We start from the raw sequence: 24744 nt of genomic DNA, 5'->3' as shown, positions 1-24744 counted from the left end.
CGGATGAGCCTCTCTCGGGCTTTTCTTCGACCCGCGACCCTCAGATCTCAGCTTCCTGAGTAGCTAGCTGACCGGCGAGAGCCACCGGCGCCCCGATAAACTAGCTTTGTATGTTTGTGCTTTTACTAAGGGTCTTTCCGGTGGGACCTCAGTTACGCCGTCCCCAATGGCTTCTGGAAAGCCATCCCTAGTTCCTGGAGGACCTTTAAAATAAAAAGAAACCACATGCTTTCCGCACACATATCTTCAGGGCAACTTCAGGCGCGCCACGACCCGCGCTGAATCCAGAGCTCCGTACCAACCTCGGGCGCGCGGAGTCGGAGGCCCCCTCAGGGCCCACAGCCCGGCTCACCACTCGGCGTCCCCAGGCGCGGGCCACAGCTCGCCCCGGGACCACTGCTACCCAGGCGGGCCAAGGGCCCCACGCCCCCGGCCCGCCCCGCGCCGCTTGTTTACTCCCTGGTGCAGCCTAGCCCGACCCCCAGGGCCCGCCCTCATCGGCCGCCTATTGGCTGATGGGGAGAAAAGGCGGGCGATGATTGGCCAGGGGAGGCGGAGGCGCGGGGCGAGCGGGGTAGGCTGCGCGACAAGCCGAGAGGGGGCTGCGGGCGATGGCGGCGGCTGCAGCTGCGGCCGGTCGGCTAGGCTGGGTGCTCGCTGTGTTCTACCTGGGCAACGCCGCGGGGGAGGTGGCGCCGGGCCCGCGACTGCTAGGCTTCTGCCTGGAGGAGGTGGGCTCCGGGTGGGTGCGCGGAGAGGCCTCTCCAGAGGCCACCTTCCGCCTGCGCCTCTTTGGCTCGGGCTTGGCCAACAGCTCTTGGACCTGGGTGGCCCCTGAAGGGGCCGGCTGCCCCGAGGGCGGGCTGGCTGTGTCGTCCGAGGAGGCGGTGCCCCCTCCGGGCGAGTGGCGCGCGTTGCTGCGTCTGCGCGCTGAGGCCGGCCGTCCGCACTCCGCGTTGCTGGCGGTGCGTGTGGAGCCCGGCGGCGGCGGAGCGGAGGAGGCGGCGCCGCCCTGGGCGCTGGGCCTGGGGGCGGCCGGGCTGCTGGCGCTGGCGGCGCTGGCCCGAGGCCTGCAGCTGAGTGCGCTGGCGCTGGCGCCCGCCGACGTGCAGGTGCTGCGCGAGAGCGGTTCGGAAACGGAGCGTGCGGCGGCCCGGCGCCTGGAACCGGCTCGGCGTTGGGCCGGCTGCGCCTTGGGCGCGCTGCTACTCCTCGCCAGCCTGGCGCAGGCGGCCCTGGCGGTGGTGTTGTACCGCGCAGCGGGCCAACGCGCCGTGCCCGCCGTACTGGGCTGCGCAGGGCTCGTGTTTCTGGTGGGCGAGGTGCTGCCGGCCGCCGTGAGCGGGCGCTGGGCACTGGCTTTGGCGCCCCGAGCGCTCGGTCTCAGCCGCCTGGCGGTGCTGCTCACCCTGCCGGTGGCGCTGCCCGTGGGGCAGTTACTGGAGATGGCAGCGAGGCCCGGGCGACTACGCGAGCGGGTGCTGGAGTTGGCGCGCGGCGGTGGCGATCCCTACCATGACCTGAGCAAGGGCGTGCTGCGCTACCGGACCGTGGAGGACGTGCTCACCCCGCTCGAAGACTGCTTCATGCTGGACGCCAGCGCCGTGCTGGACTTCGGCGTCCTGGCCAGCATCATGCAGAGCGGTCACACGCGCATCCCAGTGTATGAGGACGAGCGCTCCAACATCGTAGACATGCTCTATCTCAAGGACTTGGCCTTCGTGGACCCCGAAGACTGCACGCCACTCACCACCATCACCCGCTTTTACAACCATCCACTTCACTTCGTCTTTAACGACACCAAGCTAGACGCCGTCCTGGAGGAATTCAAGCGAGGTAAGGAAGGGGATCAGGACCAACTCCCCGTGGAAGGCACCTACCTATTCCAGAAGGCGATGTCATTGAATCTGGGAATGCCTTTTTAAGATATTTTAAAAGACTCGTTCAGAGTGGGATGCAGTTCTATGGCTTGAGTGGTAGAATGTCAGTCTTGAGCAAAAAAAGCTAAGAGACAGCACCCAGACCCTGAGTATGACACACACAAAGAAAGATCTTCACACACCCCTTCATGGGAGCCCTCCTCCCGATTTGGAGAAAGATACTGCTACTTGATTTTTAACACCACAGGGCATTTTTTTTTTTTTTTGTGCACTTGAGCTTTATAGTGGAGCAGAATTCGTAGATACCAGCTAGAAGGACATAGAAAAGGTGAACTCCACATATTCTGATGCTATTATCTGTACACACTTAATATCAAATTAACTGAACTTGAGATGCTCCCATGGTCTTGCTAAGATCTTTGATAGCTTGTTGCCTTCAGGATTGCAGACCAAGGAATGGCATAAGTATTGAGAAAAATTTTATAATGCATGCTGAGCTAATTTCCTCTTGTCGACTGCTGCAACTTTTCCTGTTTTTTTCTTTTTAATCTCCTCAATTTTTAATTCTTTTTTTCAGGATTAGACCTAAGGTTTCATTCATGCCAGGCCAGTGGTCTACTGCTGAGCTGTCCTGTTCTCTCTTTTTCTTACATTTAAGTAAGGTTTATCAGGTCCTCTCTTAGCTCCACGTTTTTACTGCTTCCTTTCAATATTTTGAGTAACTCCCAGAATTGAAGTAAAAACACAGAGCTGGCCGCTGGTGGCCAGCTGTAATCCTATTTAGGAGGCTGAGATTGCGGTTCAAAGCCAGATGGGTCAGGAAAGTCCACTGAAACTCTTTATCTCCAGTTAACCATCAGAAAACCGGAAGTGGCAGTGTGGCTCAAAGTGGTATTATGCTAGCCTTGAGCAAAAAAGCTCAGGAACAGTGCCCAGGCCCTGAGTTCAAGCCCCACCCTCACTCTCCACCCCCCAAAAAAGTAAAAACACTGAGGCCGTCTAAAAATGTTAAGGCATTGGTTCTTCTGTAGTCTTCTCTATCCTCATTCTTTGGGGTTCCAGAGCCACCTTGGACAACAGTCATGCTTCTCATCTCTGCATTCCTTTGGGCTGGATATGTGTATCCCAGGCCAGGCTCTGAATATACTCTATTCTAAAGAGTGTGATGGGAGGTGCCCTCTGACCTGGGCAGGTGGGAAGTCGTCTGGCCCAAGGTCCAAATAGAAGGATCTCAGTGAGCCCTTGAACATCATTAGTGCAGGAAGGCAGGTCTTTGTGAATAAGCACTACATAGTGTGTTGAGTGCTGCTGTGTGCTAGGCTCCGACAGGCCATCTCTATACCTCACCTCCTTTCATTCTTGCACACAGCTGGGTATAGCTAAGGAGTGGGCTGATGGCTTGGATTGGCAGCTGTGAACTCTCAGAGGCTCCTGGCCATTTCCTTCAAATATGGCCCTGATCTCCTCTCTGGGGAGGGAACCTGTGGTGGGGTCCACATGGAGGTTCCTGGTGATAAGTAGACTGTTGAGGCTAGTAATCCTAAAGTATGATGTTCTCATGATGTGGGGGCCAGCAGTATGGTCCTTGAGTCAGAAGACTGGGTTCCGTTCTATGTCTGCCTATTGAGGTCCTAGGTCCTGGGAAGGTTGTTTAGGAACCTTGCTTAAAGTTTTTAGCTGTTAGTGATGAGTCTATAAAAGAACTGGGGTTGATTTGTAAAATACTTGGGCCTGGTATGCTGCTGGTAGTTAATGCTTGTTAGTAGAGCAAATGCTGGGAGGTGGGGGTTGTAGCTTGGAATTAATTAGTAGATGGAATGAACCTGGAGGTACAGCTGCCATATCTCCCCTCTCCCTCCATTTCCTCTCTCCTCTGTCATTGGTAGTACTGGGAAAAACTTGCTCAGCCATGCCTCCAACCTTGTCTTTTACTAGTCCCGTCTTCTTTAATTGGTTGTTTTTAGGATAAGGTGTCTCTTTCCCTCTGGTATGAACCTGGGTCACAATCTTATCATTTTTAGGCTTGGCTGGGATCACAGAAATTTGCTAACAACCCTGTCCAGTTTTCCTTCACAGAGACCTAGTATCAAGGACTTTCCTACTCAGGCTAGCCTGATACTGTAATCCTCCCAATCTCAGCCTCACTTAGCTTGTGATGACAGGCATATGGGTTGAAAAGTAGTCTCATGAACTTTTCTCCTGGGGCTGGCATCAAGTAGCTAGAATTACAGGTGTGACCCAGCTAGACTTCCTTCTTTTTTTTTTTTTTTTTAATTTTTTTTATTGTAGAGATACTATACAGAGGGTTACAGTTACATGAGTGAGGTAATGAGTACACTTCCACTTCCTCTTGAACATTGTTACCCCCTCCATTGTTTTCCCCCTACCATCCCCTCCCTCCCTCCCTTCCCCAAGGTTCTTTTTTTTTTTTTTTTTTTTGATCGTGATTAAGTGATTACTTAATTTCCGGAAATTCACAGTATTGTGGAATAATGATGCTCATTTAAAGTCACAAGTTCATTCTAACTTTCCTGGAGCAAATTGTCTATCACAGTCTGTAATATATAATGGTGCTCATATGTTATATACCATATATGTGATCAGCAGCATGGGGATATTTAGTAGTGGTTCAACCAAATGAGTGGGAGTTCTTTGTTTCTTAAGTCCTGTTAGTTTTGTCATATCACCTAACATTTTGACTTCCTTCTTTTTTAAGGGAATAGTGTACAGACTACAGTTGTCCCTTTGGTGTTTCAAAGTCTTGTTAACAGGTTTCTTAAGAAAACATTCCCAGCCGGGTGCCGGTGGCTCATGCCTGTAATCCTAGCTACTCAGGAGGCTGAGATCTGAGGATCTTGGTTCAAAGCCAGCCCGGACAGGAAAGTCCGTCAAACTTTTTTTTTTTCTTTCTTTTTTTTTTAATTGTGAAAATACTGTACAGAGGGGTTACAATTACATGGGCAAGATAATGGGGACTTTTCTTATCAAGCATTGTAGCCTCCTCCTTTGTTTCCCCTTCCCATCTCCCGCCTCCCCGTGAAACTTTTTTTTTAAATTTAATTTAAATTTATTTTTTGTGAACATACTGTACAGAGGGGTTACAATTACATGGGCAGGATAATGCATACATTTCTTATCAAGCATTGCAGCCTCCTCCTTTGTTTACCCTTCACATCCCTTCCCAGCCTCCCCCTCACCCCCCTCCCCGTGAAACTCTTATCTCCAATAAACAATCAGAAAACTGGAAGTGGCGCTGTAGCTCAAGTGGTAGAGTGCTAGCCTTGAGCTGAAGAGCTGAGGGACAGTGCTCAGGCCCAGAGTTCAAGTCCCAGCACCAACAACAACAAAAAAAGAAAACAGTCCCACTGGGCACTGGTGTCACACTTGAAATCCTAGCCACTCAGGAGGCTGAGATCTGAGGATTATGGTTAAAGCCAGCCTGGGAAGGAAAGTCTGTGAGATGCTTATCTCCAATTAACCACCAGAAACCTAGAAGTGGCGCTGTGGCTCAAGTGGTAGAATTCTCTCCTTGAGCTGAAGAGCTCAGGGACAGTGCCCAGGTCTGGAGTTCAAGCCCCACGACCAACCAAAAAAAAGAAAAAGAAAAATTCCCCCTAGCATTTGGTTTTAGCTGGACTTGTACTTTCTCTGCTTATGAGTAGTCACCATATAAGACATGGAACAAGAGTCACCTTTATCTGGAGCTGGTCATGATATTATAGTATAAGGTTGGTGAGAGAGCTGCTTCTTGACACACAGGTTAAGGTTGGTGAAAGCTGTTGGTTTTCTAAACCCTCAGTGTCAGAATCTTCACTGCAAAGGGTTGACCCAGGATTGTTGAGGATCCTAGCTGGGAAAAATTTAAATGTCTACAAGTTGAGGTAAGATGAAGGACTTGGATTGATCCCCAGCACTTAAGCAGAATGGCACCATCTGGTTTCCATCCATCAGTGGCTGGTGAGGGGGACCAGGCAAGTGTATAGTGGCCTGAGACGGAGACCCAGAAGAACATTAGGAGTTGAGTGGGGAAATTTTGCTGGTTGGCTGAGGGTTGTGGGTGGAGTAAGATGTAGAAACTGACAATGTAGCTTAGCTTTCTGCTTGCATTATGGAGTTGTCTTCCTAAGGGTTGGGCCAGGGAGCAGGTGAGCTTTTTTCTTCCATTGGAATTTGTGTTCCTACATTGTCTCAAGAGGCAGGAAGCTGATGAAAATTGTAAGTGACAGACCCAAATGGGAAGTTAAGATCTCTACTTTAGTGTAGAAGTGTTCTCTTGAGCCACAGGAATGGAAGAAGTGGTAGAACCACAAAAAGAGGAGATCTAGAGGCTTGGAATGTACTGGAAGCTAAAGAAAGAGTCTACTTTCCAAGAGAAAGCTAGAGATCAGGAGCAGAGGGCAGCAGTCAGGATGCCCTTTACATCCCTCCTCCCACTGGTGATTGGGCTTTACATCCTAGGCAAGTGCTTTACCACTGAGCCATACTCCAGTCCCTCATTTGGCCTTTGCAGGAGTAGATTTAGTCATTAGTGATTGGGAGACTGAATGGGACATGTGAATGTAGACAGGCCTCCACTAATCACAGCTACAGAGTGGAGTATGCCTACTGAGGATGGGTAAATGAACCAGGTTGTTCTTGACATGTCATAGGAAAGAAATGTCAAACCCAGGGAAGGCGCTCACGCCTATAATCACATCTACTCAGGAGGCTGAGATCCAATTAACCACCAGAAAACCAGAAGTGGTGTTGTGGCTCAAGTGGTAGAGCATTAGCCTTGAGCTGAAGATCTCTGGGACAGCGTCCAAGCTCAGAGTTCAAACCCTATAACCGACCAAAAAAAAAAGCCAGGGAAGGCCAAGTACAGATGCTCTGTTCTGCTGTAGATGAACTGCTCTGGAGAATCAAGCAAGTTTCAAGCATCCTGATCCTGGAGGATTGGGGGAATTCAGTGCCTTTCTGCTCTAATCAGACTATTTCTAGAAGATACCTGAGAACATGCTGAAAAGTTTCCTCCTAGAAGCTAGTGATGGAACCTCAAGATCAACTGGGGATCCCATAAGTCCCCTTTATTCACCCTTGTCCCTACGGTGAATGAAGGCCTTTTTCAGCATAAAAAAACTCTTGTCTTTCTGGTGATGTCCTGGAGCTTTCACAGCTTTTCTTTCTGCAGTCCTTTAGTGGATGTCTTCTTTTCCTTGTTAAAGTCCATTTTATCATACCCTTTTATTCCTTTGCTTAAGAACAAGGGCTATATTCTCTTATATTCTTTGGCAGCACTGGAGTTTAAACTTGGAGACTTGTGGAAGATGCTCTATCACTTAAACGCCACTAGTCCTTTTCACTTTACTCATTTTTCCAAATAGGGTCTCATGTTTTTGCCTTGACCAGACTGGACTGTGATCCTTCTGATATCTGCATCCCGATTAGCCAAATATACATATAAAAGTCACTGCCCAGCTCACATTTCAGTCTTCTGCCTAGCATCCACAGTTGTACTACCTACTGATCATCCTGGCATGAACCCTGGCATCTTGGGCAGTGCCATTCAAAGCCTTGCTCTGTTACCTTCTTTCTAGCACTAAATACCATCTGCCTAGGCATTTTGTAAGCTGGTAGAGGAATAAATCTCAGTGCAGATTTGAAATGATGTAGCTATTATTTTGTACACTATTACTTGGAAGAGTAAGTAGAATTGTAGTAAGTGACTTGTATTTTCCATAATGCTGTTGACCTTTGCTGCCTTCTCTGTCAATTCCCAGTAATACTCTTTTTTTGGGGGGGGGGATTGTTGTGGGGCTTGAACTCTGGGCTTGGGCGCTGTCCCTGTGCTCTTCAGCTCAAGGCGAGCGCTCTACCGCTTGAGCCACAGTGCCACTCCGGTTTACTAGTGGTTTATTGGAGATGAGAGTCTCATGGACTTTCCTGCCCAGGCTGGCTTTGAACCACAATCCTCAGATCTTAGCCTCCTGTGTAGCTAGGATTACAGGCATGAGCCACCGGCTCATGAAAAGATTAAAGTGGGTGAACTCCATCCACTTCACCCACTGTTAGCAGCTGAGTTCTGGGTTTATTCTCTTGTCAGACACTCAGCTTGTCCCAACTGGGACAGCTGGGACAAATGTTTGCACATAACTTTTCTCAACGTAGATAAACACAAGTGGTAGAGTGCTTGCTTAGGCTATTCCTTGTACCATATACATTAAAAAGTATAGGCATCATGGAAAGGATCTTTCAACACCTAAATACTTTGAGTACCAATATGTCTATTAACTAAACTTAAAACTCTAAAGTCTTTCCAGTTTTATGGTTATGTTGGCAGATCAGGCCATTTGCACTTGCCCATGACTCCACGGAGCTGGTGCATCAAGAGCATGCAGATGCCCCTTTGAGTGCTGTTAGATGGAGAGTAAGCTATAATCCTTCCAGCTAACCTTTCTCTGTATTCCCCTACTGCCTTCTCATAGTTGCTTCCTTGAGCCCTGGACAACCTGTCTGAGATTTAATCACATGGACACTCACTGTTCTGAGATTGTTCTTCTAGGAGCCCTGCTTTCTTCCTTCCAGTTGTGAATCATCCTAGTATAACAGGTCACACCAAATCATATTCTGTTTTCACTGGAGTCTGAGAGCAAGGAATGTCAGCACCATCTTATAAGTAGTCTGCTAAAAGAACTGGCTTCCTTTTTCAGGGAGCTAAGATGAGGCCTGTCAGCTTTGAGGTGACCATTTAGAATGAGGGCTTTGGTTTTAGGAATCTAAAGACTGTCCTGCTCTTGGCCTCTTTGGTCTGGCTTGACCAGTTTGCATTCTGTATCAGAGCAGCCAGGTAGAGCCATTCCCAGCACCATCACCCAGAGTTGGAAAGAATCTGGAAACTGGCACCCTAAGGACCTCTGATCTGTAAGACTGAGCAGAGTTCTCAGGGGCCCCTGGCCTTTTGCTCCTGGGAAGAGGGAGATGACTTAATATGGTCATTTCTACCTTTTAATTTTTGTCCAAGGATATTAGAGCCTCTTGAAGAATGGTGCTTTATTTAGTTAAGCTCATATGTAAAGTTTGTTTCATCAAAATGTGAGCTTGATTTTTTTGTTTATTTTGCTTTCCTGAAAAGTTCTAAGAGCAACTAAGCCTCACATGCAGGTGTGGGCTAACTTCTACCCTCAGCTTTTTCACTAGGTTATGTACTCAGTGCAATATGCCTTAGCCCTGCCCAGCCCTGTCCAGCAGCCCTTCCACTCTCATCTGTGGCTGTGGATCCCTTGAGAGGACTCTTAATTGGATCAAGTTGTGCTGCAAGTATTACACAACAGGTTTTAGAGTCTTAGCATAAAAAAGAGGGTAAGGTATCTGTTACTATTTTTATATTGATTACATGTTGGAATAATATTATGGCTATATTGGGTGGCTTACAGTATGTTATTAAACTTGATCTTACCTAGTTTTATTTTGGTTGGTTGTGGGGCTTGAACTCTGGTCCTGGGTGCTTTCCCTGAGCTCTTCCGCTGAAGGCTAGCACTTGGGCCACAGTGCCACTTCTGGTTTTCTGGTGGTTAATTGGAGATAAGAGTCTCATGGACTTTTCTGCTCAGGCTGAACCACGATCCTCATATCTCAACCTCCTTAGAGGCTAGGATTACGGGCGTGCCTGAGCCACCAGTGCCCGGCCTGGGTTTTTGTTTTTGTTTTTTTGTCAGAGCTTGAACTCTGGGTCTGACTGCTGTCTCTCCGCTCTTCAGCTCAAGGCTAGCACTCTACCACTTGACCACAGTGCCACTTCCTTTTTTTTTTTTAATTTTACTATTTTTAAACTTTTTTCTGGGGCTGGGAAGGTGGCTCAGTGGTAGAGTGCTTGCCTTGAATGCATGAAGCCCTGGGTTTGATTCCTTAGCACCACATAAGCAAAAAGAAAAAAGCCGGAAGTGGCGCTGTATCTCAGGTGGTAGAGCGCTAGCCTTGAGCTGAAGAGCTGAGGGACAGTGCCCAGGCCCAGAGTTTAGGCCCCACAACCGGACCCAAAAAAAACCAAAAACTTTTTTTCTTAGTGTACATTAGTTGTGCAAGGGAGAGTGTCATTATGACAATTCCATATATTATAAATGTATGCCCTTAGTCTAACTTCTATCACTCTCCTTACCCTTCTCCCCTCTTCTTAAAACAATTTAATCAAGTCTCATTATTTTATTTTCATACATGTGAACAAACTACTTTAACCATATTCATCCATATTCATTTGCTCCCTTGTTAGCCCAACTCCCTCATGCTTGTGCCCACTGCTCACAGCAGAGCCTGTTCTATTTTCCTGACATTCAGTTTTTAATGTGTTATTAATTATACCAAGGAGTTTCACCATAGTATTTCAGGCATACATATATCGTGTTTTGCTCAGAATAACCACCTCTTGCTTTCTCTTTCCCCATCCTCATTGATCAACAGCCTTCATTTAGATGCTTTGTCTTCATGCATAGTTGTAGTCTGTCTCGGAATCAGTTTCCCTCTTTCTCTCTTCCCTACCTCCTAAACAGGTCATGATTTTCTTTTTGTTTGGAGCTATATAATGTTTCATTATATATGTTTGTTTATATGTATACACATCACATCTTTATCCATTCATCTGTTGTTGGGCACTTAAGCTGATTTTACCATTTGGCTATTGTGTACAGGGCATACAGATATCATTCATATGCTGATTTATTCTCCTTCATATATTTGCCCAGTAATAGATGGTAGGGTCATAAGGAAGATCTATTTTTAGCTTTTTTTTTTTGCTGGTACCCAAGTTTGAACTCAGGTTCAGGTTCTCGCTTGGCTTTTTCTGCTCATGGCTAGCTCTCTACTGCTTAAACCATGTCTCTAGTCCTGGTTAACTGTAGCTAGAACCTCAGGGACTTTTCTGCTAGTTTTCAGCCTGAATTCTCAGATCTCAACCTCTTGGATAGCTAGGTTTATAGGCATGAGCCACTGGCACCCAGCTATTTTTAATTTCTTGAGAAACCTTTGTACTGATTACCATAATGGTTGTACTAGTTTACATTCTCACTAGTAGCAAAGAGGGTTCCTTTTTCCCTTGTGTTACTCTCAGTATTTGTTGTTTATTTTCTTGATGATTGCCATGCTGTTTTCTTTTTCTATTAATTTGTTTGCTGTTGGGGTTTTTCTTTTTTTGTTGGTTGTGGGGCTTGAACTCTAGACCTGGGCATTGTCCCTGAGCTCTTCAGCTCAAGGCAAGTGCTCTACCACTTTGAGCCACAGAACCACTTCCATTGTTGTGGGTTTTTTGTTGTTGTTGTTGTTGTTTTGTTTTTTGGTACTGTGGTTTAAACTCTGGGCCTGGATATTATCCCTGAGCCTGTTTGTACTCAACACTAGTGCTATACCACTTGAGCCACAGCACCACTTTCGGCTTTTTCTTTTCTTTTCTTTTTTTTTTTTCAAGTCAAGCAGGAACTTGTTTATTATCTTACAGCAAGCATTTTTTAATTTTTATTTTTATTCACTTTCGGCTTTTTCTGAGTAGTTTAGTGGCAACTAAAAGTCTCACAGACTTTCCTGCCCCGGCTGGCTTTGAATCTTGATCCTCAGATCTCATCCTCCTGAGTAGGTAGGTATGAGCCACCAGTTCCCAGCTGGTGATTGCCATTCTCACTGGGGTAAAATAGAATCTTAGTGTAGTTTTGATTTGTATTTCCTTTATAGCTAAGGGTGTTGAACCTTTCTCCATGTATCCATTCATTTGTGTTTCTTTTTTGGAAAACTGTCGTCAGTTATTTGTTCTTTTGCTATTTTTTGAACACTTTATATATTCTGGATATTGTTATTATTATATACTCTGCATATCCTTTATTTGTTGAATAACTAGCTGGCCAAGACTTTATTCTGTGGATTGTCTCTTGGTTTTGGTAATTGTTTTGCTGTGCAGAAACTTTTTAATTTGATGTAATTCCATTTATCAATTCTAGTTCTTGATTTCTGGACAGTTGGAATCTTATTCAGCAAATAATTATCTGTGCCTGTAACCTCCAGGTTTTTCTGTTTTCCAGTAGTAGATTAAAGTTTCAGGTTTACTTTGAGGTTTTAGATCCATTTGGAGTTGAATTTTGAACAGGGGTCAAGTTTCAGTCTCCTGCAAATGGATAACCAATTTTCAAAGCACCATTTGTTGAAGAGGCTGTCTTTTCCTCAGGGTATAATATGGCTCCTCTGTTGAAAATTAGATGACTGTAGTTGTATGGTTTTATTCCTGGGCTGTCTGTTCTGTTCCATTAGTCTTTGGGTCTGTTTTTGTGCTGGTAGCAAACTTGTTTTTGTTACTATTGCCCTTTAGTATATTGAGATCCGATATCTCCAAAGCTGCTCTTCTTACTCAGAACTATTTTCATTCTTTTGGTGCTTTTTATGTCTCCATATGAATTTTTAAATTGATTTTTCTATTTCTGTGAGATGACATTGGGACTTGGATGGGTATTGCTTTGAATGTGTAGATTGCTGTAGCAGGATGGCTATTTTTATGATATTGATTCTGCCTATTCTTCTTTTATGGGGGGGTCCGGTCATGGGGTCAGAACTCTGGGCCTGGGCGCTGTCCCTCAGCTCTTCAGCTCAAGGCTAGCGTTCTACCACTTGAGACACAGTGCCACTTCCGGCTTTTTTTCTTTTTGCTTATATAGTGCTGAGGAATCGAACCCAGGGCCTCTGGCATGCAAGGCAAGCGCTCTACCACTGAGCCAACTTCCCAGCCCCTGATTCTGCCTATTCTGTGAACATAGGAAAGGAAGTCTTAACCATTTCTGGTCACTTTCTTCAAGGATTTATAGTCTTCTACTCCCTTGGTTAAGTGAATACTTAAATATTTTGTAGAAAAAAACTATTGTTTTTTGAGTACTGATTTTATATTCTGCTATGTTTCCAAAGTTGTTGTATCAGACCTAGAAATTTTCTGGTGGAGTCTGTAGGCTCTGTTATATATAGGGTTTTATTATCGGCAAATAGAGCTAATTTGACTTTCTCCTTCCTTAATCCTTTTTATTTCTTTCTCTTGTCTTACTGTCTTGGCTAGGAATTCTAGTACCATATGAATAAGAGGGGAAGAGGGCCACCCTTGGCACCAAGGCTGTTTCCAAACTTTGGAGGAAAATTTTCTCTAATAAGATATTGGCTTAAATTTGTCATGTATAGCTTTTTAAAATTTCAAGTACATTCCTTCTCTATTCTTAGTATTAGTTTCTTCATTGGATTCTTTTTGGGTGTGTGTGCTGGTCTTTGAACTTGGGGCCTGGGCATTGTCCCTGAGCTGTTTTTTGGGGTTTTTTTGCCAGTCCTGGGGCTTGAACTCAGGGCCTTTGTACTGTCCTTGAACTTCTTTTGCTCAAGGTTAGTGCCCTACTACTTGAGCCACAGCACCACTTCTGGCATTTTCTGTTTATGTGGTACTGAGGAATTGAGCCCAGGGCTTCAAGCATGGTAGACAAGCACTCTACCACTAAGCCACATTCCCGGCCTCCCTGAGCTTTTTTGCTCAAGGTTATCACTCTACCACTTGAGCCACAGCTCCACTTCTGGCTTTTTTGGTGGTTAATTGGAGATAAGAGTCTCATGTACTTTCCTGCCTGGGCTGGCTTTGAACAACAATCCTCAGATCTCAGTCTATGAGTAGGTAGGATTCCAGGAATGAGTCACCTGTACTGGGTCATCAGAGCTTTATAATTTAAAAAAAAAAAAAAAAAGTTGAATTTTGTAAAAGGATTTTTTTTTTTGGGGGGGGGGTTCTGGTCATGGGGCCTGGGCACTGTCCCTCAGCTCTTCAGCTCAAGGCTTGCGCTCTACCACTTTGAGCCACTTCCGGCTTTTTTCTTTTTGCTTATGTGGTGCTGAGGAATTGAACCTAGGGCTTCATGCATGCAAGGCAAGCGCTCTACCACTGAGCCACCTTCCCAGCCCTAAAAGGATTTTTTTTTTTGGGTCCGGTCGTGGGGCCTGGACTCTGGGCCTGGGCGCTGTCCCTCAGCTCTTCAGCTCAAGGCTAGTGCTCTACCACTTGAGCCACAGTGCCACTTCTGGCTTTTTGCTTATGTGGTGCTGAGGAATCGAACCCAGGGCCTCATGCATGCAAGGCAAGCACTCTACCACTGGGCCACCTTCCCAGCCCCTAAAAGGATTTTTTTTATATCAATGAGGTAATTATATGATTTTTGTTCTTAATCCTTATATGATGTACTATTTTTATTGATTTACATATGCTAAATTATCCTCACATCCGTGGGATGACACTGACTTGATCATGATGGGTGATACTTTTAATATGTTGTTGAATTCTATTTGCAAGAATTTTATTAAGAATTTTTGCCCTATGTTGGTCATTGGTGGCATAAGCCTATAATCCTAGCTACTGAGGATGCTGAGATCTGAGGATTGTGGTCAAAGAAAGCTCAGGTAAGAAAGTTCATGATACTCTTATCTCAATTAACTGCCAAAAAAGCTAGAAGTAGAGCTTTGGCTCAAGTAGTAGAAGTGCTTAGGGAAAGCACGCAGGCTCTCAGTTCAAGCCCCAGGACCAGTGCACGCACACAGACACAGAAGTTTTGCGTCAATATTTATCAAAGAATTTTTTTTTGCTGTTGTTGGGTGTTTATGGTTTTGGAATGAGTGTAATACTTGCTCATAGCATGAGTTCAGTGGTGTTCTTTCCTTTTCTATTTAATGAAAGAGTTTGGCGTATTAGTGTTCTATTTATTTATTTATTTATTTATTTATTTATTTATTTATTTATTTAATTTATTTTGCCAGTAGTGAGGCCTGAACTCTGCCTGGGTGCTGATCCTGAGCTCTTCAGCTCAAAGCTAGTGCTCTACCATTTGAACCACAGCACCACTTCTGGCTTTTTCTTTCCTGCTTATGTGGTGCTGAGGAATAGAACCCAGGGCCTCATGCATGCTAGGCAGGCACTCTACCACTGAGCCACCTTCCCAGCCCCTAGTGTTCTTTTTTAAAGATGTGATAGAATGGCAGTGAATCCATCTTGTCTTCTTTGTTAGAAGACTATTATTGCTTCAATGTCATTGCTTGTTATAAGTGGTTCATATCCTCTTGGTTCAGTTTTGATACATCAACTGTATCTAGAAAATGTATCTATTTCTTCTATATTTTTCAATTTATTTGATTTAGGTTTTCTAAGTATTGTCTCTGTAAGCATTATGCCCACCTTTGGTCCTCAGCTCCACCCAGACCTGAGCTCCTCCCTGCCCTGGAGTTCCCGCCATACAGCTGACCCCTCCCTCTCTCTGCCCAGACCCACCTGAACTCCCATCTATCTCACTTTTGACCCATCAGACCCTGCTGCTACCTAGATAGTGGAGGCTGCCATGTGGTCTCTCTTGGGGCAAACATGGCTCCTCTAATAAACCTTGTGTCTGCCTGCTTTTGTGTAGTCCCCTGGGATGGATGTGACAGATCCTTTCAGCCTCATGATGCTTTGGATATCTTTGATACTTGTTGTTCCCTGTTTCTAATTTTATTAATTTGAGTCTTTTGATTCTTAGCTATTCAGGAGATTTAAAATTACATGTGTAGCTTGCCTTCTGTTTCTTTCAATAAATGTAAATTCTATGAATAAAGACACTTATTTTGAGTAAATTCCTCAAGATTCCTCAGAACTCTGAGACCTGGGCTTTTTTCAAGATTACATGTCCTCACTAAATGAACCAAATAGTAAGCTAACAAGTTAACATGAGAAAGAAAAAAAGAGCAAGGGGTAAGTTCCCACCTCCAACTCCTTGTCCCTTCACAGTTTGAATTCCAGAGTGACCTAGTTTTACATATCTCCATTCCCTAGACAACTCCTAGAGGACAGCCTTAAGAATTAGGTCATGGTGATACATGCCTATAATCCTAGCACTCCAGGGCTGAGGCAGGAAGACAGTGAATGTGGCTCCACATTGAGGACCTGTCTCAAAAAAAGAAAAGGCTGCTGCGTTATAATTCTGCCTCCTCAGAGGTAGCTCCAGAGGACTGAGGTTCAAGGCCCCACCTGACAGAAAAGACCTTGAGACTCCATCTTCAAGTTGGTAGAGTGCTACCTAGCAACCACAGGCCCTGAATCAAACCCAGAGATCTAACAGGATGGCCAGTTGCCCCCTAGCTCTTTAGATTGTCTCAGGGGAGTCTATAAGCTATGGTTTGGAGTTATATAGACCTGAGGTTAAATCCTAGCTCTGCTGCGCTCAAGAAAACCTCTGAGGTTTCCCTTAGTATATTGAAAGTCATAAGAACATAGAGAAAAAGTGACTTAGTACCCAGCACAAATGTTAACTTCTGCTGTTGTGGTGAGTTTGCATCAGGGTTGATTAAGAAACATGGAAGCCCTGCAGGCTATAAATGAGTGTCTCCTTCCATACAGGAAAGTCACATCTGGCCATTGTGCAGAAGGTGAACAATGAGGGTGAAGGCGACCCCTTCTATGAGGTCCTGGGCCTGGTCACTTTGGAGGATGTCATTGAGGAGATCATCAAGTCTGAAATCCTGGACGAGTCTGAAGACTACCGTGAGTTTTTACTCCCAGTTATTTTCTGGCTCAACTAGTTCTTCCAGTGTCCTGATACAGTGTCCTGTGTACTAGAGGCTAGTGGATCTCAGTACCACTAGAAACTGTCTGGCTCCCTAGCCTGGCCCCATTCATCTTGTATCTTATCTTCATGGACCAATACTGTTCCCTTGTAGCAGAGTACTTGCACCTCCGTGCAAATCATGGCATCCCATCATGTAATTCACGTATATGCTTGCAGCTTCCATTCAGTCAGTGAAGCCACTTTTTTTTGTTGTTGTTGTTGTCAGTCATGGCCTGGGTGCTGTCTCTCAGCCCTTCAGCTCAAGATGAATGCTCTACCACTTGAGCCACAGCACCACTTACAATTTTCTGGTGGTTTATTGGAGATAAGAGTCTCATGGACTTTCTTGCCTGGGCTGGCTTTGAACTGTGATTCTAGATCTCAGCCTCCTGAGTAGCGAGGATTACAGGCATGAGCCACCAGTGTCCAGCTCCAGCAGAACTTTCTATGTAGGGAAGTAGCTCAGGGGTCAGCTTAAACTTTCCATATAGGGTTACACTTAGAAGCTAGAGGCTTAGAGGCAAGTGAATCAAACCTTTTAGGGGAAATTGAAGGCCAGCATTCTGTGGCAAAAGCTCTTCTAACACTAAACAGCATGACATCTACAGTCCAGTGAATGGTCTCCCTTCTAGGCTTTTCAGAGCTGGGTGGAAAGCCCCCTCCACCCAGCAAAGCACCAGGATGACTGTAAAAACAAGGCATATTGCTTAGACCCAGTCTCCTTATTTCATTCATCTCCAAGAAAATACTCTGTCCTTCATTGTTCTGTCCTGTTCTTCTTTCTTGGTGTTTTTTTCCTAGGTCAGCACAGTGGCTAAGGTTCAAAAACAGATGCTGGGCTGGGAAGGTGGCTGAGTGGTAGAGTGCTTGACTTGCATGCCTGAGGCCCTGGGTCCCATTCCTCAGCACCACATAATCAGAAAAAGCTGCAAGTGGCGCTGTGGCTCAAGTGGTAGAGCGCTAGCCTTGAGCTGAAGAGCTCAGGGACAGGGCCCAGGCGCAGAGTTCAGGCCCCACGATCAACAAAAAACAACAAAAAAAAACAGCTGCTGCCATTTGTTATTGGTGATCCTCAATAACATATTTTCCAGTGGGGGAGAAGGCCTACTATTGTATACAAACTGCTTTATTCATAACATTATTGTCTCCAGGAGAATTGGGCCATGGAAGGGAGCTGTACTTCCTTGGTGCATATTTGGAATGTGGGTCAAGCACCCTTGGGGTATGTGTAGTCCTGTGTGGAGAATGACTACCAGGTCAGGTACCTTAGAGGGAGCAGGGCTAAGATGTGTCCATGGGACTCTGTTTTTGTCTTCTCATAGGTTCCCCAGGCCCTAGTAGAAGGACAAAGGGAACAGGGTGTCTTGGTTTGGTTGTGTTCATTGGACCAATTGCTGATGCCTATATGTGCCTTCTTCTCACTAATGCAGGAGCTGATACAATGAGGAAGAAGTCTGTTCCCCTGAGTGCCCCGCTAAAGCGGAAGGAGGAATTCTCCTTGTTCAAGGTGTCTGATGATGAATATAAAGTAAAAATCTCACCCCAGCTGCTCCTAGCCACCCAACGCTTCCTTTCCAGAGGTGAGGGAAAGAGTGGTCCTTATCAATTCTCTCACAGTCCAGTGGCAGACACTAATTCTGGCTCCCTGTCATGGTGTGCAGAAGCTCAGAAGAGAGCATTTCTGCTTCCCTGTGCAGCTGAGGTGTGGCACACATGGGCAAAAACAGTGCTGGGCTGGTGCTCCCTGAGGTGTTGTGTGGCTGGGGAGCCTTAGCTGGCCTGGGTGTATGCTCTGCCCAGCTGTTTTGTGAATGTAACAGCTTAGAGGCTTGCTAAGGAGAGCATAGAAGGTGACAGGCCACTTGGGCCCTAGTGGACACTGTCCCTTTCTCCCATTATGGGGCAGAGGTGGATGTGTTCAGCCCACTGAGAATCTCCGAAAAGGTCTTGCTGCACTTGCTGAAGCATCCCAGTGTGAACCAGGAGGTGAAGTTTGATGAGAGCAACCGCCTGGCTGCACATCATTACCTGTACCAGCGTAGCCAGCCAGTGGACTACTTCATTCTCATCCTGCAGGTAAGCCTCCCCCATCCTCAGAAACGCAGGGAGAGTCCTTGAGGAGTGGTAGGGAGAGAGGGACATCCAGTTACCCACCCCTGAATAATTAAGGGCAATAGTTTATCCCTGTACTCCCTTCTAATGGGAAAGATAATCTGCCTACCTCTTTTGTCTCCTCCTCTTCCCCACTCCCTCAGGGCAGGGTTGAGGTGGAGATTGGAAAGGAGGGCCTGAAGTTTGAAAATGGGGCCTTCACCTACTATGGAGTGTCTGCCTTGACAGCACCATCCTCAGGTGAGCTATGTCCCCTGTACCTTAGGGCTGGTGTCATGGTCTGCAGATTCTCCCTCCCTGCCCTCCTTGGTGGCTCTCTAGCTTCCCTGAGAGCCCATTGCTCCCACACCAATGTTCATTGTCTCTGTGCTACATAGAGGGCACCGCAACATTTCTTCCTTCTTCATCTTCATGACCCACCCCATTCCTGGAAACCTTCATCAGATGTGTCCTCTACTCTTTCCTAAGTCTCCACCTATCCCTACAAGGGTGATTTTGTGGATAGTTCTTAGAAACCGTTCAGTTGAAACATCACTGATTATTCCTTCTCTTAGTTCACCAGTCCCCAGTCTCCTCGCGACAGCCTACTCGCCATGACCAGCAGCCCGAGCCATTAGAGAGCAGTATCCGTTCCTCAGCATACTGTCCTGACTATACTGTGCGGGCCCTCTCTGACTTGCAGCTCATTAAGGTAACTACTTGGACTGCTCATTGTTGTTAGCTTTAATTAGTTTGCTGTCTCCAGGGGGCTAGTCTAGCTGGTTACAGTGTATATATGCAGAGTAAACTGAATGACTCTCCCAAGATTATACCTGTTCTTTTTCCTAAATGATGAGGCTCTGCTCTGTGGATGGCTATGGACCATCCATGTGGGTCTGCCTCCAGGCCTCAAATATGATCTCCATTGGAACTTGTGGAATATTAATATCATCAATTAGTTGACCAAAGGGGTTTTGCTCTGATATGTTCTGTTTTAACATGCATATAGTACCTTAATCATACTCAGATGCTCTGTGGAGATCTCAAGAACACTTGGCTTGTGCCAGGCACAAGTGGCTCATACCTCTAATGCTAGCTACTCAGGAAACAGAGATCAGGATTGAAATTTAAGGCAAGTCTATCAAAAAGTTCATAAGATCCCATCCCAGTCAATAATAGCTAGGCATTTTGGTGCATACCTAATATCCCAGCTATACGGGAAGCTGATGGGGAAGATCAAGATTTCAAGTCAGCCCTGGCAGAAGAGTTCTTAAGACCCCAACAGAAAAAGTTAGGCATGGTGGCACATACCTGTCAGACTCCCAGCTAGAACATAACTAGGAAGATAGTTGTCCAGGGTGGCCTGGCCAAAAGAGCAAACCATATCTCAAAGCCAGAGCAAAAAGGGCTAAAGGTGTGGCCCAAGCAAGTACTAGGCATAGCAAAGCATAAGGCCCTGAGATCAAAACTCAGGACAAAAAAGACCCAGTATAGTAAAAAACAAAAAAGCACTTGGGGAAGTGGAGCTGTAGTTCAAGTGGTAGAGCACCTGCCTTGATCTGAAGAGCTCAGGGACAGCTCAGGCCCAGAGTTCAAGCCCTATGACTGACAAAGAGAAAAAGGAAAGAAAAGAAAGCACTTGGTTCCAGGGCTTTCTCTGCACTTCACTAGCTTAAAGTTCTTCCTTTGTCCTTGTGCTGCCTGTCTAGTGAAGGTCAGAAGTGAGCCCTTGTTTATGCCTTACTAGCAGCATCTACTTCACATACTGTGCTTGCTGGGTAACACCTGCCTTCTAGGTTACACGACTGCAGTACCTCAATGCACTCCTGGCTACCCGAGCACAGAGCTTGCCGCCGTCCCCTGAGAATTCTGACCTGCATGCCATCCCAGGCAGTCAGACCAGGCTCCTTGGTGACAAATCTGCTGCAGCAGGTAAGCACCCCATGTGGCACATCTTGCAGTGTTGGCACACAGAGGGCAAGTGAAATTGCTTTTTCTCAGTGCTTATACAGAGACGTGCTCACTGTTCTCCCCTGCCTTGTATTCTGCTGCCTCCATTTCTCTTCCCATTCTTTGCCTTCTGGCTGCCTGAGTAGTTTGGATGACACCAAGCTATAGACCAACTGGCACTCAAAATAGATCATATTAAGGCAGTATTTTCTCCCGAGGGCCTCTTAGAATTGGCTTAGGGTAGTTGATAATAGGAAATAGCAAGTTCAGACATTCTTCTGGCCATTAAAGTTATGTCACTTGGACAATGAAGTTTTTCTTTGTTAGTTTGGCTCAGAATAGCATTTGCCCAGGAGTTGGGGCAGCACATGCCATTGGTAAAGGACCATTTCATCTGGATCCACGGTGTATAGAAAGGGCATAGGCACCTGGGGCTGACCCGTGAAGTCAGGTTAGTGGGATCAGGGTGGTGGAAAGCCCAGGCTCCTGTTGTTGTGTTTCATAGTGGTTTAGTCCTAGTGTTGAGTTGGAAATTGCCAGGCTGGGGTTTCTGGAAAAGCTGTGGGAGGCGTGTAAGCTGCTTCCTCACCCCACCATGCTAACATGACATAAATGGGCTTTGACTGAGCATTTACTCGGTGGATACCATACTAAGAACCATCTCTGTATGTACTCGAGAACTTTGCACTGTGCAAAGGTGGGAGTTGTTGAACTATCTTACAGATGAGGAATGGAAGTCAAAGGGCGGGCCTAGGCCTGGACAGCCTCTCTGAGACTTCCCTATGTGATCACTTAGATCACCTATGGTTGAGAACACAAATATGTGTTTATAGTAGGAACCAGTTTTCTGGATTCTGAGGTAGCATGCAGGTGCAAGGCAGAGACTTATACTGTGAGCCACTGTGATGGATGGTTAGTCCCTATGGGCTCCAGCTCTGAGTGTTGAGAAAAGGGGACAATAGTTGAGAGCCCTGTTGCTTTCTTTCTTTTTTTTTTTTTCTTTTTTTGTCGGTTGTGGGGCTTGAACTCTGGGCCTGAGTGCTGTCCCTCAGCTCTTCAGCTCAAGGAGAGCTCTCTACCACTTGAGCCACAGTGCACTTCTGGTTTCCTGAGTGGTTTATTGGAGATAAGAGTCTCACGGATTTCCCTGCCTAGGCTTTAAACTTCGATCCTCAGATCTCAGCCTCCTGAGTAGCTAGGATTACAGGCGTGAGCCATTGGCATTCAGCTAGGACCTTCTTTCTTTCTTTCTTTCTTTTTTTATTGTGAAAATACTGTATAGAGAGGTTACAATTACATGGGCAAGATAATGAGTACATTTCTTATCAAGCATTGTAGCCTCCTCCTTTGTTTTCCCTTCCCATCCCTTCCCCCCTTTCCCCCCCACTACCCAATCCTCCCCCCCCCCCCCAACAAAGTTGTAAAGTTTGTTTTCGACATAGCGACTTGTACATCTCATAGGGCCTTATTTCTTAAGTGCTGGCTCTGAGTATACTTTCTAAAGGACTGTCTACTTAGATGAGCTGAACCTCTTAGGGTTGGTATTATAAGGAGCTCCTGATTCAGAATTTCACATCAGCATGTTTTCCTTGCCAAATTTTTTTTCCAAATATAAGCCATTTGGCTTTATTTTTCTTACACTGGAGCCTTTTCTGGCTCTATTTGCTACTCATAGTATATATTTTGTTCACGGTACAGACCTAATTTGGTGCCTCTTTTGTCACATGTCCAGAAATTCCATTATTTTGATTTTTTACTGCTGTTGTACTCGAAATTGAATCCGGAATCATTTTTGTATTATAGGGCTTCGTAGTTAGGTAATTCTAGGTAAGTGCACTACCACTTGATCCATACCCCTAGTCAGAACCCAAACTACTTAGGCAAATACTGTACCACTAAACTATACCCCTAGTTCATGGAGATTTTTTTTTTTTTTTGGGGGGTCCGGTTGTGGGGCCTGGACTCTGGGCCTGGGCACTGTCCCTCAGCTCTTCAGCTCAAGGCTAGCGCTCTACCACTTGAGCCACAGCACCACTTCCGGCTTTTTTCTTTTTGCTTATGTGGTGCTGAGGAATCGAACCCAGGGCCTCATGCATGCAAGGCAAGCACTCTACCACTGAGCCACCTTCCCAGCCCGGAGATTTTTTTTTTAAAAAACTTCTTAGTGCCAGGTGCCAGTGACTCAAACCTATCCTCCTTAGGAGGCTGAGATCTGAGAATTGAGGATTGGAGCCAGCATGAGCAGACAGTTCCTTGGGATCCTTATCTCTAGCAAAAAGCTGGAAATAGGGCTGGGAAGGTGGTTAGCAGTTGAGTGCTTACCTAGCATGCACGAAGCCCTGGGTTCAATTCCTCAGTATCACATACACAGAAAAGGCTGGAAGTGGTGCTGTGGCTCAAGTGGTAGAGCCCTAGCCTTGAGCAAAAGGAGCTCAGGGGCAGTGCCCAGGCCCTGTGAGTCCCAGAACTGGCAAAAAAAAAAAAAAAAAGCTGGAAGTGGAGTCATGGCTTAAGTAGCAGAGTACAGCTGTGAGTAGAAAAAGCTGAGCAGCCGGGCGCTGGTGGCTCACGCCTGTAATCCTAGCTACTCAGGAGGCTGAGATCTGAGGATCGCGGTTCAAAGCCAGCCCGGGCAGGAGAGACCGTGAGACTCCTATCTCCAATAAACCACCAGAAAACCGGAAGTGGCGCTGTAGCTCAAGTGGTAGAGCACTCGCCTTGAGCTGAAGAGCTGAAGGACAGCGCCCAGGCCCAGAGTTCAAGCCCCACGACCGACAAAAAAAAAAAAAAGAAAAAAAAAGCTGAGCAAAAGCACAAGGCCTTGAGGTCAAGCCCCACTACTGGCATTTAAAAAAAAATCTCTTGGGCAAGGCCCCAGTGGGTCATGCCTGTAATCCTTGCTACTTAGGAGGTTGAGATCTGAGGATCACAGTTCAAAGCTAGCCTGGGCAGGAAGTCTGTAAGACTCTTATCTCCAATCAACCACCTGAAAACCGGAAGTGGCCCTGTAGCTCAGAGTGCTAGCCTTGAGCAAAAGAGCTCAGGGATGGATGGTGTCCAGGCTCTTGAGTTGAAGCCCCACAACTGACCCCCCCCCCCCCAAAAAAAAATCCCTTGGCTTTAAGCTACTCAATGGGCTGTTGTGTAAGAGAGTATGAGTGATGTAAAATGGCTTTGTGGGTTATTTTCTCTTTGTGATGAATTAACCACTATTCTGTCAACATAATGATGTTGGTTATTTTTACCTGTTGATTATTTTCAATAATACATTTGTTCCTAGTGAGGCTTGCCTGTTACCTTTTTGTTCATTGCCTGAACTCTCAAGGGTCTTCTGTGTTTAGCTCTGTTAGTTTGGCATTTCACTTCCCTGAAGAGCTTAGTGTCATTGCCTACATGGAGGTTTGGGTGGGGCATTGTTCATGGTTTAGGTAACAACATTCCCTGGAAACTTGAGTATTAGATCTCCAGTAGACAAGTATCTTTATTGAAATACTTGGAAGAAACAATCCTCTAAAATTCCCTGCAACAAGCTGGCAGAATGTGGTTCAAGGGCCAGATCTGGCTGGCTGTATTCTTTTAAATAAATATTTCACTGGAACCCATTTATTTATGGATTGCATGTGGCTGCCTCTAAGTGGCAACAGCAGACTTGCATAGTTGTGACATAGCCCAAATTACATGAAAAGTCTAAAATACTTTTACTGAAGGTTTTCTGATGACTGACCTCGCATTCAGATTCTGAATAAGTCCTCCATGTGGCCTGTTTTCCACACCACTGAGCTTGGTGACTTCCCTCTGTGAGCTTGCACAGCAGCCTTGGGTACCTGTGTGGTGCATGGTCCTCTCCAGCCTTCCCCTGTGGTGTTGCAGAACTGGAGGCTGGCCATTGCTCAATAGCTTGTCTATTCTCTCTCTGTCTCTCTCTGCTCTCTTTAGCCTTCCCAGTAGACCTTTCCCTCTTTGGCACATTTGGAAACTGCAGTTGATAACTGACTGTGGACTAGTGAGCAATTTTTTGTTTTAAGAAAACACCAAGGTAAACATCTCCTTTGTTTTCTCTTTGCTTTGCTTCCCCACCCTTAGGCTGCTGCTGGGCAATATAGACAGCTAGCTCCCCAGGCAGGGAGGCACTTCTGGGGTGGGCTGTGTGTGGGAGAGGTAGAGTTGCATTTCACCATCTGGAAAACATACAGGAGACCCACAAGCTACAGGAAGTTTTCTAGGAC

The 24744-nt window shown here is 46.1% G+C and overlaps 1 protein-coding gene across 2 annotated transcripts; it reads left to right on the top strand.

Annotated features, from left to right (window-relative positions):
* Nucleotides 1-603: 603 nt before the first annotated feature.
* On the top strand, nt 604-24727 carry LOC138821164 (metal transporter CNNM3-like). 2 transcript variants are annotated; one of them, XM_070013246.1, is made up of 8 exons: nt 604-1836; nt 16270-16413; nt 17908-18057; nt 18384-18553; nt 18733-18829; nt 19144-19280; nt 20365-20500; nt 24455-24727. In XM_070013246.1, the coding sequence occupies exons 1-8, from the start codon at nt 612-614 to the stop codon at nt 24502-24504; spliced, it is 2109 nt and encodes a 702-aa protein (XP_069869347.1). In that variant the 5' UTR covers nt 604-611; the 3' UTR covers nt 24505-24727. The 2 variants fall into 2 exon arrangements, with proteins under 2 accessions (XP_069869347.1, XP_069869346.1); XM_070013245.1 differs by lacking the exon at nt 24455-24727 and having other exon boundaries at nt 20365-21554.
* Nucleotides 24728-24744: the final 17 nt, after the last annotated feature.

This window comes from Dipodomys merriami, unplaced genomic scaffold (genome assembly GCF_024711535.1).
Source record: "Dipodomys merriami isolate MVZ:Mamm:240054 unplaced genomic scaffold, mDipMer1.0.p SCAF_90, whole genome shotgun sequence".
In the NCBI taxonomy this organism is placed as follows: Eukaryota; Metazoa; Chordata; class Mammalia; order Rodentia; family Heteromyidae; genus Dipodomys; species Dipodomys merriami.
This window is presented reverse-complemented; position numbering and strand designations above follow the sequence as displayed.